Source organism: Columba livia, chromosome 2 (genome assembly GCF_036013475.1).
Source record: "Columba livia isolate bColLiv1 breed racing homer chromosome 2, bColLiv1.pat.W.v2, whole genome shotgun sequence".
Classification (NCBI taxonomy): Eukaryota; Metazoa; Chordata; class Aves; order Columbiformes; family Columbidae; genus Columba; species Columba livia.
This window is the reverse complement of record NC_088603.1, coordinates 136035217-136053509: the sequence shown is the minus strand read 5'-3', so window position 1 is coordinate 136053509 and position 18293 is coordinate 136035217. Positions and strand designations below refer to the sequence as shown.

The window sequence follows — 18293 nt, the reverse complement described above, 5'->3', positions numbered from 1 at the left end:
TAGTCAGGCAGACACAACCTTAACTACTGGGAAGCTAAACCCACTGTGATTTGCCCCTGCTATCATCTTGAAAATGGTAATTGCTAATTTTAGCAGTCTTCTGTTCTGTTACAGGTATGTTACATTAGCTTCGCTTGGTCTTTTTAAAAGTTAATAATCTTCTAAATGTCTCTTCAACAATACTGACATTAGGACCCATCTAGCAGGGTTTTTAATACCTGGTTAATTTAGTTCCCTTGAAAGTGTTGAGACAGTGTCTTTTATGTCTGAATATTTTTTTAAAAGATCGATGCAGCAGAACTGAGAAGGGAAATCAGATTTCCTGAGCTTGTGGATCATGGAAATCACCCCAAGGCCACCTCAACTGCTTCGTCTTCAGGTTTTGAGATACAAAGACTCATGTACACGGACAGTGAGGTTTTCAATGCTGGCAGAGGTAAAAGATTTAACGCAGGTGGAAACAACTCGAAGTCTGTTCTTGTGACAACCTAGGTGTGAAATCTTGAGCTACTCCAATAAATGGTCTAGTGGATCCTGACATGCTTCCCTCACCGTATGTTGAAGGCATTTATGCGTTGTGTAAACCACTGTGTAATCTCAGTGCTTATTTCTGGGATAGGGAACTACAGTCTGCATTTTGAAAATAGTGCAGCAGAGAGAAGATAAGTGATTTGCCAAGAGTTTGACAGAGTCTGTGTTTTAAATGGATAAGAGAGACAAAATAATCTGTGCAAATCTTCTCCTACTAGATACACAACTGAGTAGAATTTCTCACCCTCCCTCAATAAAAGACAGCCATAAACTACTTGGGAATTATAGGCACAAACCATGATTTTCATTTCATTCCCTTGGGTAATTTGCAAGTGAAAACATGACAAAATAGGTAGTTTGGGGATTGTTTGATATGCACATATTCTCCTAATGCTTACATTACAAAACTTCCCAGGGTTCAATGAATATTTTTCTACTTTTCTTAGCCAGCTGGTTAATTTGAGACAGTTTACATAACCTGCCCTTTTCAGCAAATGCCAGTGAGTAAAGTTTTTGCCTCCTTATTATATCTGCTTGATGTGATTTTTGCTGGAAAGTTACACTAACAAGTAATTTATATTATACTGTCCAAGCTGTCTTTCTTTGCTATATTCACCTGATATTTGGCATGCTCCATCTTGCTGCCTGCCTGATGGCAGGGTTCTCAAAAGCTTTCAAAGGTGCTAGGGGAAAGCCTTTAAAATGTATTTGCATCTGTTAAACATCAAGCAGTGTAGAATGCTTTCAGCTGCAAAGTCAGGCGCTAAGCCTTTTATGGGTTAAAGACTTCATGAAAAACCACTCAAAAAGGCTTCTTGTTGCTGTTTTAAATGTAAGCTTTAAGCGTGTTTTCTTATTATCTATATGTAGGTTTTACTCTATAACAAATGTCAACCAGTCAGAAGAAAGCACCCTATCTTCTGATTGATAAAGGTGATTTAGTAGGTTTTCTTTGTCTTCTATCTGTTCAGTTCCCTTAAATACACAAAAATATGCTCCTTCACAGTACATATGCTCTGTGACTTTTGTGCCCTGCTTTTTGACAGGAGTTCTTCTGGACAGTGAGAATGATCTATCTCAGATGGCTGCTGTGCCAGTTTCATTACCAGTTCTCAGCTAGTAACTGTGGCATTCAGCAAAGTCTCACGTATTCTTCAAATGTGCCTATCTCCCAGAAATGAAACTGCAATGTTATTTTCACTTTTCTACATATTTTTCAGGTCCAGATATTCTGTGTTAAAGAGAAAAATATTTTAAAATAATAAAAAAATTTACAAATAAAAATATTTTACAAATTTTAAAAAAAGGTTTACAAATAAACATTAAAGAAAAATAGCTTTAGAACCCCAATCTATTTGTTTTAGAAATCTTACATAGTCATCAAGGATATTTGTCTTTATTAGGATGCTCCCTGACAAATGCAGACAAATGGAATCGTGGTAAAATAAAACCACTCTGATGCAAATATGTGGTACATGCAAGGAACTCCAAAGCTGTATGAATGAGTCTTTGGCTCTGAAATGAGTCTTTGACTCTGGGTTAAAAATTTGTGTGAAGGCCCTTAATCTGCTAAGCCAGTTCCCATGGTGTTCTAAGAAGCGTGTGACTCATTTTGCTAGGATTAGGTAGACTGCATGCATTGTATCTGTTGAAGATCTTATTTGTTTCCCAGTCTTTGCCACTGATTTTAAGAACCCTGAGGAAAATAAAATGTTACACTTATTTCTTCTGTACTCAGTACTTATTTACTTAGCAACATTTCTGCAACCTTCTGCTTTGAATTTATAGCACATAAGTACTTTTGACAAATTAGGGAAATATAGGAAATTAGGGAAATAATGACTGCCTGTTCTTCATTTCTTATGATAAGAGATAACCTGTTTATATTGCTGCTTCTCCTGTGATGTCTGTTAAGGAGACTGATACATCTGGGAAACCTATATCTCTGTTGCATCCTAGTACCAAGAGTATTCAAAACAGGATGGTTTACTGGATGCCTTGGGATTAGGAGTCCAATTCCACACTTCCATTTTGTGACAGCTTAAATCTGATGATTCTGGGGAGGCTATGCCTGATTTACAGCAACGTGAGATCAGTGCAGGACTGGACCCAGTATTGACCTCTGGGGTGCAACATTAGATACTGGCCTTCAACTAGACTTCATGCCACTGATCATCACCCTCTGGGCCTGGCCATTCATCCAGTTTTCAATCCACCTTAATCACTGTAGATAGGGACAAGTTGCCTTAAGAGAAAATGCAATGGCACATGTTTGGCTGCGTGGAAAGCAATATATGAGGTTCTTCGCACCCTCATTTATTTTTTTTACCTGCTCAACATCTCCTCCAAGTATACATCTCAGGTAGTGAATCAAGTGAAGAGGTGCCAAGAATTGAGGTACTTATATTCAAGCCTCAAGGAAGCCACAGACCCATTACTGTCATAGATGGGCAACACAGAAGGCATCCCATTTCCACCCTGTGTTTTCGGTACCCAAATCACATTTGTTGGAACATTCAGGTATTTCTACAAGGTTTAGAGAGTCTTCACTTTTACACTGTAGAGACATTTTGACACAGTCTAGCTTCTGATTGTAAGAAGGGGTCACTTACTCAGTGTTGTGTGTATCAATTGTATGAAAAAGTTCATGCAGTTCTTCTCCACTCAGAACTCCATCAGCAAAGTAAGCTTTGAATTCATCAAAGGACAGTTTTCCATCATCTGTAACAATGAAGAAATGGAAAGTGCCTTAGTTTCACTTATGGTTTTGCTTGTTTACTTCATGCAGTAGAAGAGGAAACCATTTAAAAACCCCGCCCTTCACACTAAATGTAGAAACTTTGCATACTTGATCAAGAGACATAAAGAACATGATGTTAAGTGCATCAGCTGTTGTATCAGAGTTCTCAGTTTTCCTAGAAACCCTGGTATTCTTCCTCATTCTCATCTTTCAAGCAAAGATAGTTTGGATTGGGTAAATCTCTACCAACAAACACCTCAGTACAACCCCAACTGTGTACTGATCCCATTCACAGCAGCTTCTCCCTGTCATGCCCCATGCTTCCCCTGCCCATGTTCTCACCTCTGCATGGAAGATCTGAGACTGAGAAGGCCAGAGAAAATCCAGGAAAATGCAAACCCAAACATTTGTTGAAGGAACACATTGGTTGAGTGAAAATTTCTTCAGCTATATAAAGCTATCTTCTTATTTCCCTTTTCTTTTCCTCCTCATTCTTTCCTCTGCTCCCTGCCTCCTCATGGGAGACAGACTCAAGTGCACAACTCAATAGCAGCTCACTTCTAAGGACACTAATTAATACACTGTACTGGTTTGCAGCATTTTGATTCTCTCTTTCTTTATAAAATATATCTTTCTCAAAAAGCTCTATGTTTGGTGTGAAATTACAAAATAAATTTTTAAAAGTTCAACTTGCATGGACTAGGAAGACAGCTTTGTGTCTTCCTCCAGTGGAAAGAATTTCAGCTCATTTTCTTACCGTAGAAAATAATAAATTTCTATTTGCCAACATGTAATTTGTCTAGAATTATACCAAAATTTAGGAATGAGAAAACTGTTTTGGACACACATCAGATGTCAATCAAAATCCTCAAATGGATTTTCAGATGGAGTTTGAATAGGCCATGCAATATACAGTGAAGCCCAACTATGAAGATATTTGACTTTTTATTTTCTGAGTATTTGCTCTTCTCTTTTGTTTGGGACAAAATCAGTCATCACCACATGCATCCTGATCATCATCAATAACATGTTCATGTAGTTAAGAAGTGTCTACAGGACTAATGGGACTCAGAGGGAGGGGAAGTACCATATGATAGCATTTAGAAGAACAGTAATGGGGTGCACATTAATTCAAGAAGAGAGAGTCCTTATTACAATCTCTAATACATTATTTAATTGAGTTGGTTTCACCTGTTTCTTAATTTAGGTTTAATTGTAGCAAGCCCTTGACTACATGAGGCAGAATCCTTGAGCTGAGATGTGTTAGGCAGAGATTAACTCATCTGGTATTTTCAGGATGTTGCCACTTCAAATTGAGGCTCTACCCAACTTTTGTCAGATCAAACTCACAACTGTGAGTGCTTTCTAAAGGGTATTTCAATAAATACTACAGCATTTTATTGAAGTAGTAATTGTATTTGTATCTTAGCTCACGCATATCTCAAAAACCCGGAGAAGGTGCTATACTACAGATTTTCTATGTGTTCTGTTTGTTTTGTTTGGGTTTTTTTTGGATTATTGATGTCAGAAATGGATAAAATGTGTCACAGTTTGGACTGCCTGTCCCATCCACAGGGTGGCTGTGACAGCAGTGACAGCAGTGGCTGACTTAGGTCATTGTCTGGTTTTGAAGGTAGGACTCTGAGTTGCAAAGAGCATTAGACTCTCAATTCTGGCCTCTGATCATCAGAACAAATCATCAAGGAATCAATTAAAGGAAGAAATGCAAGATAATTCTGGTTACTGAAATGAACTAGATCCTGGACAGAGCTTTGAATGAAAATGTGTAGAAGGTGATACAAGAAACCAACCAGTGTTAAAAAAGTTAAAGAAAGAAGGTCACAAATGGAAAGCTGGTCCAACACAAGTCCTTGAGATTTGGCCAGGGATCCCTCAGCAACACCTAACATTTGCTCCTGTCCTGAAGAACAGCTGTCCTCTTTTCTTTGGTGTACAGGCATGACTTCAGAAGAAGTGTGTGGGTCAGGATGAGGCAAAACCATAACTCCATGAAAACAGTTATGGCAAATTGTTCCTCACTGACTAGTGTATCTGAATGAGTTTCAAATGCAAGATTAACAATCAGCAAACAAAAGCCAGAGGAATAATATCCATCTATTACTTCTACTTAGAAGAAGCTGGAATGGTTAAATAGTAGTTAAGTAATAATTTAGCTAAACTAATTGAGCCTTTGCATGAAGCATAGAGAATATTTTCAGAGCTTAAGACTTTGTAACTCCGTTTTGGGTAGCACTGAATTTAAGTACACATGGCTCTTACTCTTCCTTCATTAACATACTGAATCACTGACAGGCCACTAAACAACTGTAGAGGGTAAGACTAAGATGTCCTAAGCACCAGATAACTCTACAACATATTGCTGCCTAATTTCAGAGTGGCGAAAAATCTATTATAAAGGCAGTATCTGAATCCTGTCACTACGTGTTTTAGTAGAGCATACAGATTTGAAAAACAGAGCTGAGGAGGTTCCTCACTCTTTTACTTGCTCTTATTTCATAATTTATATGGCTTCAAATACATAATCTTCAAGAGTTTTCAAAGTTGGACAAATTGAATGTCTGATTCAGCAAAAACATTTTGAAACATTTAATATGAAAATACATTGTAGCTGGAGATAATAATTATTATGATCAACATTAAATGTCAGGATATACAAGACCTAAAAATCAAAATGGCACAATACTGGGTTGAAGGTAGGCAATTTTCTTTGGCAGAACTGCCATAATTACCTAATTAAGAATCTAAATACATCTGCCATTTGGTAGTGGTTACAGAGAAGGAATATCAAATATTGACCATGTTGAAAGGAGCTTCTTTTCACAGCTACGCTTCCTTTGGCTCATACAGATAAAATCGATTGTTTAATCAAACTGCCTCTGTAGCTTTAGCCTTTGCTGGGAAGCGTGATCTACATGCAAGTTATACTCAAGAAGCTAGTTTACTCATAGAACACAAAACCTGAAACATCTGTCTGTTTATCTCTGTTCTTTCAGGATCATTGGCTTTACATCAATCCAGAAAATCAATGATCTGCCAACAGCCAGATTGGACACTTTAACTCTTCTCTATTTTTTATCATCCAAGAGCAGACATTGCCTTTTGCTTCATTGCTATTTATTCCCAGTAACATTTAGAATGCCTATGACATTGACTGACACATCACTGAGCTTGTTGCTGGCAAAACCCAAGGAGGTTTTGAACCTATTTGGTTACTTACAGACTTCATATGGTTGCATTTACTGAAAAAAAGCTATGGTTCTCCAGAGCATTTCTCTGATTTTGTATAACTGTTTTTCTAGTGCAGCTGGGGACTCAGCTGCCGGTGGCCCAGACCACCCATACACTTCCTCGGTGCTCAGATGAAGCTCAGACCAACCCCTAACTAGTGCTCCTTGTGCTGTTTAATTGCAGACACATATGCCTAACCAAGTTTTTTCTTCAAGCATCAAGAACAGGTTTTATTTTAACGTCTGCATAACACATCCTCAGCCTCACATCCCTGGGGCACACCTCACTGCCCTCTGAGTGCCCAGATAAATACTATCTGGTGTAAGTGCTTCAGAGAAGCTGAGTGGAAACCTGTATCATTGATGCTTCAATCCATCTCACTGGCAAAGTAATAGGGGGTGGATGATTCATAAAAGACAAACTTTTCTGAAGCCATGCATCCCTCAGATAAATCAACCTGCAGCAGTGTTTGCCTTGGCAACGTTATCTCAAAGAAGCTGTTTGGCAAGCCTTGCTTGCTTTTGTGTATCTTCTCTGACATATTTCAAAACCAGAATGTCTTCAAAAACAGGCGCAGTTGCCTGTCCTCCTTGGAGCCAAAACACTCCTGACTGGCAGACAAAATTATAAACAATAAAATGAATCTCCCTGCATAGTGGTTGCATGTTTAGAAATATATTTACATGGTGTTTTAGAAGAGTCTTCCTTTGGGTTACAATTACATTCTTAGATTTATTTAAGTAAAATACACCTCTCTACTGAACAGATATTTTTATGTGTAAAATAGAACCAAGTGATATCCCCCAGAAAGTCCATTCCAGAAACCTGAGTAATCTCCAGAACACAGTTTGGATAGTTTATGACTTCAATAGACAACAGCATATCTGATGAAGGAAAGGCACAGACATACTCTCTTTTTGCACTGAAAGATGACTTCAGTAATGGAAAAAAATACCAAGCAAATAATGAACAAGGGCATATATGTATTTGGAGTCTACATACCCAAAGATGGTGACAAATAGTGAGTCTGCAGGCAGGGAAAGAAGTTACAGTGATGCACAGGAGCAGGATGACTTGCAGAGATGCCAGTAAATGCTGGAGGGCAACAAAACAGCTTCCACTCCCACCTATTTTGGGCTTCTTGTTAGGACTGGGAGCCTTTCCCAGGAGCTAAACATGCCTGTGGGCTCCTCAGAGGACACCAAAGCAGTCTTTTTACAGAAGGAGCCACATCACATGGAGCTTCTGTGGCCAAATGGTAGCCCTAGGGCTTATGGCAATTGGAGGATCCACATCGAAGAGTTTATGGCAACTGGAAGGAAAAACCCCACTGGCCTAAAGCTGATCCTGGGGTTCACCTTGGTGGGATGGGATTTGGAAAGCAGAGCCTATGGCACTGTCCTTACCCAAACAAGTGGTGCCCAGCCTGCCTCCAGGCTGACAACATGCACACTGCCAGCACAGTTGGGTTATTTAGGGTCTGGGGCTCCATGAGCACAGTCCTCTGCCCTTATAGGGCAAAAATTAGCAAAAGGCGAAGAGATAACAAGAAGTGAAACCACCAAATAGAAAAATCCCCTGTGGCAGAAAGTATTTGTGCCCCAGGAGGGTACAACAGGGACTAAGAAATTACAGTGCTCAAAACGGATCTGTCACTTTGGCCGTGAGAAAGACAAGGGCCAAAAAACAACCCCATCCAGGTCCTTACAGTTCTCAATAGGAGCTGACTTCCTAAATCCCTTGTGGGAGTTGTGACAGCCCATTATGGGTTTTTTGAAACCTGGCTGCCTTTGAAGAAGTTAAAGCTTTAAAGCACCTCACTCAGGCCACAGTCCCACAGTGGGAAGGCTGTGTAAACGTGGGTCCTGCTCCCAGCTCACCCACTCCTGGGGACCTGCTGTGTGACTTGCCTTTTTGGAAGGGACTGATAGTCTATACCTGCTGTAAAACGTTTGGATCAGGGCACTTGAGTGCTACAAGATATTGCCTTATACACAGAGAAAACGAGGTAGTGAGGGACACACACATGACAACAGACATGGACAGACTGAACAAGATGCAAAAAGTTGAAAAAAAAATTGATTTATTGGCATACAGCACATAAGCCAGAATCAGACCAAGGAAGAGCTGCCAAAATAATAATTTTCAGTGTGCCAAAGAGTATGCTGATAATATCCAGTAGGTCCCAGGCATGAGGGGTTGCATAAGAAAAAGCAAAGACATAGGCTGAAGCTTTAAAGATTCTGAGCAAATGCACTAAGCTTTCATTGACTGTGATCTGTACGAAGTACTAACATAATCAGAAATAGTGATTTTGAGCCATTACGCTGGAAAAACTTAGCACACATAACCAAATTGTCCCAAGGGGACTAGCCTAATAGGGAGAAGGCTTAGGTTTAAAAATAGGCATTTTATCTTTATAGAAATAATGACATTTGGAATCTGGAGTGCAGAGTCCAGCCCTGCAGCACCTGAAGGACCCAGGGAGATGGGATGGGGAATCCCACCCCAGGCAGAGCCTGAGCTCTGAAAGAGGAGCCAGGGTGGTGTCTGCAGCGGAACCAGATGTTCAGGAGGCAAACAGCAGCGTGGTAAGAGTTCCTAGAGGTTGTGCGGCAAGGGTTTTGCCTTACAAATCCATTTTACCAATACTGATTGAAAAATCTGGGAGCTCAAATCAGCCACACTGCAGTTCAGAAGATTTGTGTCTGGCTCCTATTCAGAATATATGTTGGGTAAAGTCATCCAGTAAATGTATAGCTCAAATGCAGCCACTATGGGCAGCTCAAACCTGGTGCTGCTGGGTGACATGGTGCAGACAGCTTCCCCAAGGGATTCCTGCACATAGCTGTTTCTTTCAAGGAAGGCCATACAAGAGCTGGTCACCCTGTCTCCAGCTCACCTGGAGACACATGAGTAGATGCAGCTGGTAGAAGACTCACCTGCAAAGTCAGTGTTTGTCCTGAAATGGTCCTGTCAATAAATAATGTATATGTAAACACCTATTTTGATCACAGCAAAACTGACTTCAGAGTGAGCATTGTGAGATTTCCTCTTGATTGTCATGTGGATGTAACTCCATGGCTTTATGTTTACTCTGTGGAAATCTTTTTGGGTGGCTCAAATGTGTATGTCAAATGTGTATGTCAGTGCTTTGGTCACTGACACTGGTGGAAGTGATAGGATGCTACTGCTGCACTTGCCTTATTTTAAAAAATCTTTTATTTGTAACCCACAGTTTTTTGTCAGGCTAATGTTCCCACGGTTTTAGAGCTAGGCTGAAATCCCCAGATCATTGCAATCAACTGCAATTTTGCTACTGCATATATTATCATGCTTTCTTATTTATTTTTAGAATTCTACATTTAAAAGTGTGATTGATATCCCTGTGCTGTACCATGGACATCAGAGGGTGCTGAGTGAAGACATATGATAGCATGAGAAGATTAGTCTCATCTGACTGTATTTTTCATTTTACATATTCTAGTTCAATAACATTATAAATTATCTATTTTTAGAGGGGAAGAAAAGGCTTTCAGTGAGTGCTTCTTTGAAATGTCAGAAAAAAAATTTAAACCAGACATAAATGTGCTGGTTTTGGCATTGAAAACATTTTGCTGCTAGTCTGTTCTGGGCCAGTCTGTTCAGGTTTGGCCATTTCTGGAGCTTTTTCTCTCGTTTAGTCAATTTTCAGTTTTTCCCTCATTTGGTTGCAGTCATTCTTGACTGCCTGCAGCGTACTGTTTACTGTGTTCTTTATAGTTAATACGGTTAAGGTTTGGTGGGGTTTTTTGTTTGTTTTTGTTTGTTTGTTTGGTTGGTTGGTTGGTTGGTTGGTTGGTTTGGTTTTTAAGTCTCTGCTTCTATGGCCAGTATTACCTATGTTGTTCTCAAATATCTTTCTCTTAGGGGCTTTAATGATGTTTGAGGTATAGTTATACCTGGTGGTTTTTCATAGCAGCTGACTTGTATTTGCAAATCAATGACAGCATCTATACACAAACAATCTTTTCTAAACCTCTCATATTAGAGCAGAAGCTCTAAGTTTGGAACAAGGCCATAATCAAATACCAGTTCTAGACTTGTGGAGAAGAGAGACAGCTAGAAGATCCTTCTTCTGGAGGACATGGTTGGGAGTCACTCCCTCCTCCCTCCAGGTTTGACTGGATGGCTATTTCCATGCTGAAAAGTGCTAAGCAGAGTTTTAAATGCTAGGACATGCCATGTTCCCAGAACAGGAGAGAAGGTTCATGCATTAAAGGGTGGCTCTTGTGCTGGTGCATACACTCAGCAGCCCACAGGCAGACAAGCCCACAGCCACGTCACCAGGCTTGGAGTAATTTGTTTCCACCATCAGAAGAGAACAGATCTGAAGCACATGGAGATGATAAAGTAGAAGGGCTCAGCTAAAAGGGCCCTCTTCTTCCGCAGGAGGATGGGAAGAGAAATGACCCCCACCTTGATGCAGGCAAAGGCAGAACACTGCTCTCCAGTTATTTTGTTGTACTCTCTGATTCTGGTCAGTGTTGAACCATCAGGGCTGAAGCACCTTCCCTCAGCTGAAGGAAAACTGTTACTCTTGCAAGATCAAGAGTTGCATTCTCAGTAGATTATTACCATTTTTTTCTTCTCCATTTTGACAGTCAGACTGTGATTGGATTTCTGCAACATAGTCTATATTTGAATTTCCATTCCTGTGATAACAGGGGGAAATTATATCATGTGGCTACACTACCAGGGCACATGTCAAAGCTGCATGGTCAGGCAAGGCCCTGGGGTGACATTTACCAACAACTGATATTGTTTCATTTGTTTGCAAATCTCTGCAAGGCCCCTGGGGTACCCCATGTCCCTCTTAGCATATAGGAAAACAAGAGAAACAAGTCATGAAGGAAGATAAGCACATATAGGTACTGCAGTCACATGTGTGTGGGGCAACCACTGTCACCTGTGAGATGAGTGAGGTAAAAAACTGACTTGATTAGGAAAGACTGCATTTGACTTTTCCAGTTTTCCACATTTCTTGACACTGCTGGCTATGGACAAGATTTTACTTTTTGACAGAAATTTAATGAGTTTGGTTTTGTTTTAAATAGTAAAAGGAATGAAATAAATGAAGAGCTTTCCATTTAGTTGTTGGGGTTTTTTTCTGGTGTTTTTTTTTTTTCTTCCCAAATTAGGTTTCCTTTGAATGTGTGGAGTTTTGTAAAGTAAACCTGGCCAAAACTTCATTTTGACATGCAAACCTGAAACTTCTCATTTCCGAAAAGGTCAATGTGCAACATCTCACCTTTAAGAAATTGCCTTCTTTTCCCTTAGGGTTTTCTGTTGCTTTTGTGAATATTAGGAACCATATATTTCTTAGAAATGTGATGTTCCTTCCCTATGCTTTGTTCACCTTCTAAGAAAATGACATGACCTTTCCAGTTACAGGAGGAGAGTGGACCTGCTCCTTAATAGAGTGGATCTCCTCAGCCATGAAATAAGATCTATAGGTAGAGTTTATGAAGCTGATGCTGCTGTGGTCTATGCACAACTGATGTTTCCAGAAACAGGAGGGTGACAGAATGATATATGTGTCTGGGGTGGCAAAGAAAGAAGCCACCACTCCCAAAAAAACAAGATTTGCATGGCTTCTTTCAAATAGGCAAATGACTGTTAAAGGAGTTTCTCAGTTAAACCCAGCAGTCATAAATCATTTTAGTATTTTTGAGTGACAGCAATTCTGCAGGATTTCTTGACTCTTTTGATCTCTTATTTTATATTGTCTTTGCAAGAATAGTTGGTTTTCCTTGTTGTGGAAGGCTAACATGAAAGCCCACAGTCCCTACAATCATAGTAAGAATGCTGTCACCTTTAATGGAGATAGGAGGAAGAATGGGGAAGAAATTTTTTACAATGAAGGTGCAAAAATACTGGAACAGGTTGTCAAGAGAGGTGGTAGATGCCCCATCCCTGGAAACATTCAAGGCCAGGCTGGACGGGGCTCTGAACAACCTGATCTAGCTGAAGATGTCCCTGCTCATTGCAGGGGGTTGGACTAGGTGACCTTTGAAGGTCCCTTCCAACACAAACTATTCCTTGATTCTATGATTCTATAATATTCCTATTCATCAGCTTGATCCACTTTTTTGGATGTATTTTTTCTTGCTGTCAAGCATCTAGCAAGGTTTTTGATGATAATTTTTTGGGTGGAATTTTAATCTCACAGCTCTGAGAGAGTCCTATTGAAAGTGCATGGGTTAACAGGAGCGTGCCATGGACAGTAATCAAGTATTTGTTACTGTAAGCCAACATTTGGTTTCCTGTAGCACAGAAAGGTGACACTAAAAGTCCAAGTATCCTAGTCAGCTAATAATTGCTGTTGACAACAGTTTAAACATGTTAGGTAAGTGTTCACATATCCAATAACCTTTCTGAGAAGATACTTAAATTCCCAGCCTTAAAACAGATCTGCTACTTATTAATGTTGCATGAGACTGTGCAATGCTGTCTTAGCAAAGTGGAAGTCCCACAGGCAGCTGATCATTGAGCAAATACAATTAAGCAGATAAGAGCTGAAATAATTTCAAGTTCATGGCCTTAAATAAATAGAAGTAAAGTGGCTGAACTTATAAGTATGAACTCCAGTGACCAAAGTCTCTAGGGCCGATGTGGCTTCATATTGCTCTGGAACAAGCAAGTGAGCTGTTTCCCCTATTTTAATAGTAAAGTATCAGTAATAAACTGTGGAGTAACCCCCATGAGGACTGGAAGACTTCCTGACCACCAAACTGCTGTGGATCCACCAGGGATGGGACAGAGCATGAGTTCAAGTCCAGGACAGGGACATGAAGCTGCAGGGGCTCGTTTTGGCTCTGCAGGAAAGAAGACAACCTCAGTCTTCAGGGTAGACACATAAACATCTATTCCAAACACTGAAAGGAGGTCTGCAGGGGAGCTTGTCTGTGGTTGGCATGTAATTAAGCTGGTATGGCACTGCTGAAGGGTCCTTCTCCTCCCATCCCAGCCCTTACCTTGGGATTCAGCTTGCACCATCACTGCCCTTGCAAGCCACTGGCAAGCTGACTGAGAGACATAACAACAACCTCTCAGTGATGGATTTTGTGGCCCCTGTGCTCTTTGAAGGAGCCTGTCATGGTTTTGTGGGAAGTGCCAGTTGCCGCACATGAGCTGGGGCAGGAATAGTGGCCAGAGGGGGGCTGTGGGGTGGGATTGCCATCTCAGCAACAGTAAACTGTTATTCAGTAGACTCAGTTATAACATCAAAGTGTATGGAAGCCCCTTTATGTCCAATAGTTATTCCTTGAAAGTTATTATCACCTTTGATTTTCTCGATGGTGCCCCTTTGCCTTCAGCTATCTGAGAGTACAGTATCACACCTGCACAATACCTGTTTTCTGAAGATTGAGTGGGAATTGCTTGTCAGGGTTAAACCTGTCTGAGCTGTGGGTCTGACACTGTTCAGTGCTTTTAGAAGAAGACACAAGTCTGGCCCATGATTCTGCAAGAAGTTGCATCTCCTTTCTTGCCATACTTCAGTATTACAGTGCTAAATAATTGTGAGCTTGTGTTTCCTTCTCATCCTGAAAGATGTAACTCTGATTATCTGAGTTATGTATAAATACTCTTATGGTAACAGAAGCTCTTCATAGCCTCAGGCACACTGAATCTCTCACTCTGTGTGACGCAGGGACATGCTAGTGGCTTAATTTCTCTGCTGGGCTATGTGGCACAAAAGTGGTATTGTAACTTGTCCAAAATTGTGCAGCAGTTCTGAGATGGGAAAAGGAGCTAAAGTCAGGTTCAAGACCATGACTATGTATAACAGCAAAAAAATCCAGTGAACACACTTGTGGTCCTTACAGCAAGGACCTTCCCCTGCTGTGGCCAAAATGGGAGTATTTGTAAAGCCTTACGGTACTATGCTCCAACTTACTGAATTTAAATAAGGCAAAAAATAAATGTGGAAGGAAAATCACTCAGTAGCATGAAGGAAAAACTTTCAATTAAGAAGACAATAAAAAGTTATGACTTTTGTGTTACAAATACGTGAGTTGAATTCAAGGCTTTATTCTGCCTACTGACAAGCAGAACAAATACATAACTGCAAAATGTAAGAAACAAGTCTGATTGCTGGATATGGCCTATGGTGTTTCTAAAAAGTAATAAAATGGAGCTACTAACAAGTATTTCAAAGCTTCTTGTGAACATAATGTTACCAATAAAACACCCACATGCGCCCAAAGTGAAAATCAAAAACACATGCCAAATTGTGAAAGCACAAGATTTACCCATAAGGAAAGAACCCACAGGGAGGATCAGCGCACAACAAAATACATTACATTGAATGTGTAGAAAACATAAAATAGCATGAGGGATGGCTAGTTTTCCTTTTGGATGTTTAAAGCTTGACTTAAAATGCTGAATCAATGATGGATCCTTTTTTCCAAAGGGAGGGGGAAGACATGTGACCAGCCTTACCATTCTTGTCTGCTCTTCTTAATATCTAAACGAAAAGAGAGAGAGAACAGAATCACTTTTTTGTTGTTGGTGGTGGGGTTTTTTGTTTGTTAGTTTGGGGTTTTTGTTTGTTTATTGGTTTGGTATGGGTTAATAGCACACAGTGCTGTATTTACTGGGCATTTGTAGTTTGAGCTCTACATCATATTTTCACAAGGCTGTATAAAATTGAAAAGCCCCTAGTGTGTGTTCATCCTTCCCTGAATATTGCTTTCTTTAACTCCTCCTGTGCTGTATGCACAGAAAACCAAGAGCATAATAAGAACCAGCTTTATTTTCTAGTTTGTGCATGGCTTATAAGGACGTTGTTTGGGCACAAAACCTGATACCATATGGCTACCATGATATTGGATTTGAGGTTGAAAGATGTGGTTTAAAGAAGCAGAGCAAGGATATTACCTGGGAGGATGCACTGAGCATCTAAGATGGTGAGAAAGACTCAGGGTTTGCATGAGGGGAGAAAGCAAAGGGATAAGTCAGGAGACGAGCCGGGCGTCATGAAAGGATCAGACTGAGTGTAGGAGGCAGCAAGATCAGATGTGTGGGAGCAAATTTGAGGATTGTTCTGACAACAAGTAGAAAGCAGATACAGAAGAAAGAAGAGAGAAAGCATAGAGGTTTATAAGCTGGGAAGGCAAGGGCAGGGTGGGGGTGCCTGCTGTAGATCCCCAGCTTACCCTCGGGGTGTACAGGTCTGCCTTGTCTCCCCACTGTAAACGGTACCTGCTCGAGAAGCTACTTGAATACATAAGCAAGAGTCTGTAACACCTCATGCAAATTCTCAGGAAAGGATCCTGGGGGACGCATCCCATGAGAAGAGGTGACAGAGCCTTCCAGGCCCAGCCCTGCCATCAGCGGGGGACACAGCACCAACACATCCAGGTCTGTATGCAGAGGCACTGGCCCTGTCTTACCGCCAGTGACACACTGGAGTGTCTGCCTGCCACAGCTGCAGTCCCACCACAGGGACCACCACACTCATCCACACTTTGGAGAAGGGATCGGGGCCAAGGAGTGGAAGTGACAGAGGAGATATCCTCCGTTTTCTTTGCTAGCTCCTTGCTCTCAGGATGAGGTAGTTTTGTGGTGGCACAGACAAGGTGCCAGCCATGGGTCATCACATGACATATCAGATATGTGCAATGGCCACCTGTGATCCCGCTACATTTCCAGGTGTAGTCCCCATCATTACGTCAGCCTGAGCTGCAACAGGGAGTCCTCTGGGCAATGCTACAAACAAATTTAGAGAAGGGAAGAAAGCAAACGTCCCAAATATGGTTTCTATTGCTGCTATGACTATCAGTAGTTTCAAAATGGGCACAAATATTTTTGAGAGCTGAAGGCAATGGAGATATTGTCTCGTTTCACAAACTGCCAGTAGTATTTCAACAGTTTCTCCAGCACATGCCATAACTGTTCTGCTCCTAGTAGTGAAGCCAAACAAGAAATGCAAGGATCCAGGTGCCAAGCTCTGTTGGAGCATCTTCATGGCTGTATTCTGTTGGGTGGGGTTGGCAGGGAACTAACAAAATTGTGACTTACAACCAGGACTTCACTGACAGTCTCTAAGCTGAACTTTGCATTGGAACAAGTTTACAGCACATAAAGTATGAAATAAACTTGGTAAGATATTCTTCCCTCCCTATACATCCAAATAGATCATATATTGCAACTCATTTTTCAGTGTGAGGATTGGCCTGTTTAGGTGTTTTAAATTTTTACTTTTAAATTGGAAATTTTCTCCTGCTGAGAACTAAAAGACTAAATGCAGACCAAAGGAAAGACAAGTAAAATACAACCCCAGATTCCTGGCAGGTTTGGCTGGTTTTTTTGGGGTAACAGTTTTTGGTCTTTCTTCTACCTCATTGGCAAGTAGCCTTGTTTTCTTTCTGTGTCACCTGAAGGAAAAGACAGCCTGCTTATCAAGGTGCCTGTCACCGTGCTGCCTATAGGACTTGGTGCTGCCTTGGAGTTGGTAACTATATGTTAATGGAGAGAGCAAAGCCAGCATGCTGAAAGGTTTTGCAGCTTCAGCTGGAAGCAGAGAGATTTGTGAAATTTGGGGAGCATGGATAAACATGATGCTCTGAGATCTAAAGGCTTTCTTCTGCCCAGTTACACTTGATAAAAGGAAGCAGTGAGTGTCCCCAGGGAGATGCATGTCCCACTCCTCATCTTGCAAGGGCACAGCTGCACTGACCACTGTGGCACATGTGCCAGCATCTCTGAAGGGAAAGAGCAACATGTGCTTCAGCGAGGTGGTAAATATGTCCAGCTTGGACCCAAGCAATATTAACAGATGACTGGTGACTTGTGCCACGAGTAGCAGGTGGCCACGCAGAGCCACACCGTGTGTTGCAGCCACAGCAGGTGACACAGCCCACACCTTGTGCAAGAATTCTGTGTGGAGCAGCCGCACCAGCTGCTTAGCCTTGGCAGTGGGGTTTCCATCAATTATATGTGCCCCATAAATATGAGTCAAAGGTGGCAAAGGTTTCTGCATAAGTAATTTATCTTTAAAAAATTATTGATTATCACTATTTTAATTTTAGATCAATTATTTTTTTTAAACCTTGCAGAAATGTTAAAATCCTTTGGACACTTGATAGGGTCTTTGACACAAAAGCAGGAGGAAGTTGCATTAGAAATCAGGTATTGCTCTCATTAGATATCTGCCCAGCTCCCAGTGGGACTGAGACCTCAGTGCCTGCCCTTTCTGTGTTGCCTTACAGCCAGTCTCTTGCTGCCTGGTCTAATACGCAGTAAATGTTTACACAAGGTGGAGGAACTTCACTGGGGGGTTATCAGAGAGCTGCACTCCCCCAAACAGTTATGACGTGAGTGTACTCCCACAGCAGGAAGGGCCCCAAGGGTCCAGTTCCTGCTTTGAATCAGACAGAGACTAGGTTTGAATTTAAGGTTTTCCTCCAAATGCAAGAGCAGAAATAACGGCAGAAGCCCCTCTCCCTCCCTTTCACCAGTTTTGTGAATGGTACCTGCTTTTCTACAAATATGAACCTGATACTGGTTTAAGAAATTGCTGAAAATTAAACCAATAATTTTCATTTGAAATAAATTTTTCACAGTGGGTGAAATGAAAAGTTTTCAGTTTATCAGATATTCTGACCATCTGCAGTTTCCCAACCCAGTGTGCTGAGGTAAACTGGAGAGCTGGCTCGATTTGAATGTCTTATCTCTTTCCTGACAACCTGGGTTTCTCTTCTGTCTTTGTATGGTATGCGTGTAATTG

At 41.0% G+C, this 18293-nt stretch overlaps 1 protein-coding gene across 2 annotated transcripts in view; it reads right to left on the bottom strand.

The window, feature by feature from the left end:
• Window positions 1-18293, bottom strand: part of NECAB1 (N-terminal EF-hand calcium binding protein 1) — a 58232-nt gene that overhangs the window by 38712 nt on the left and 1227 nt on the right. For both annotated transcript variants that reach the window (XM_065053950.1, XM_005499498.4), the window contains exons 2-3: window positions 15005-15029; window positions 3144-3252 (exon numbers count right to left, since the gene is read on the bottom strand). In XM_065053950.1, coding sequence (XP_064910022.1) covers window positions 3144-3252; window positions 15005-15029 — 134 coding nt within the window. The remainder of the gene's footprint in view (window positions 1-3143; window positions 3253-15004; window positions 15030-18293) is intronic.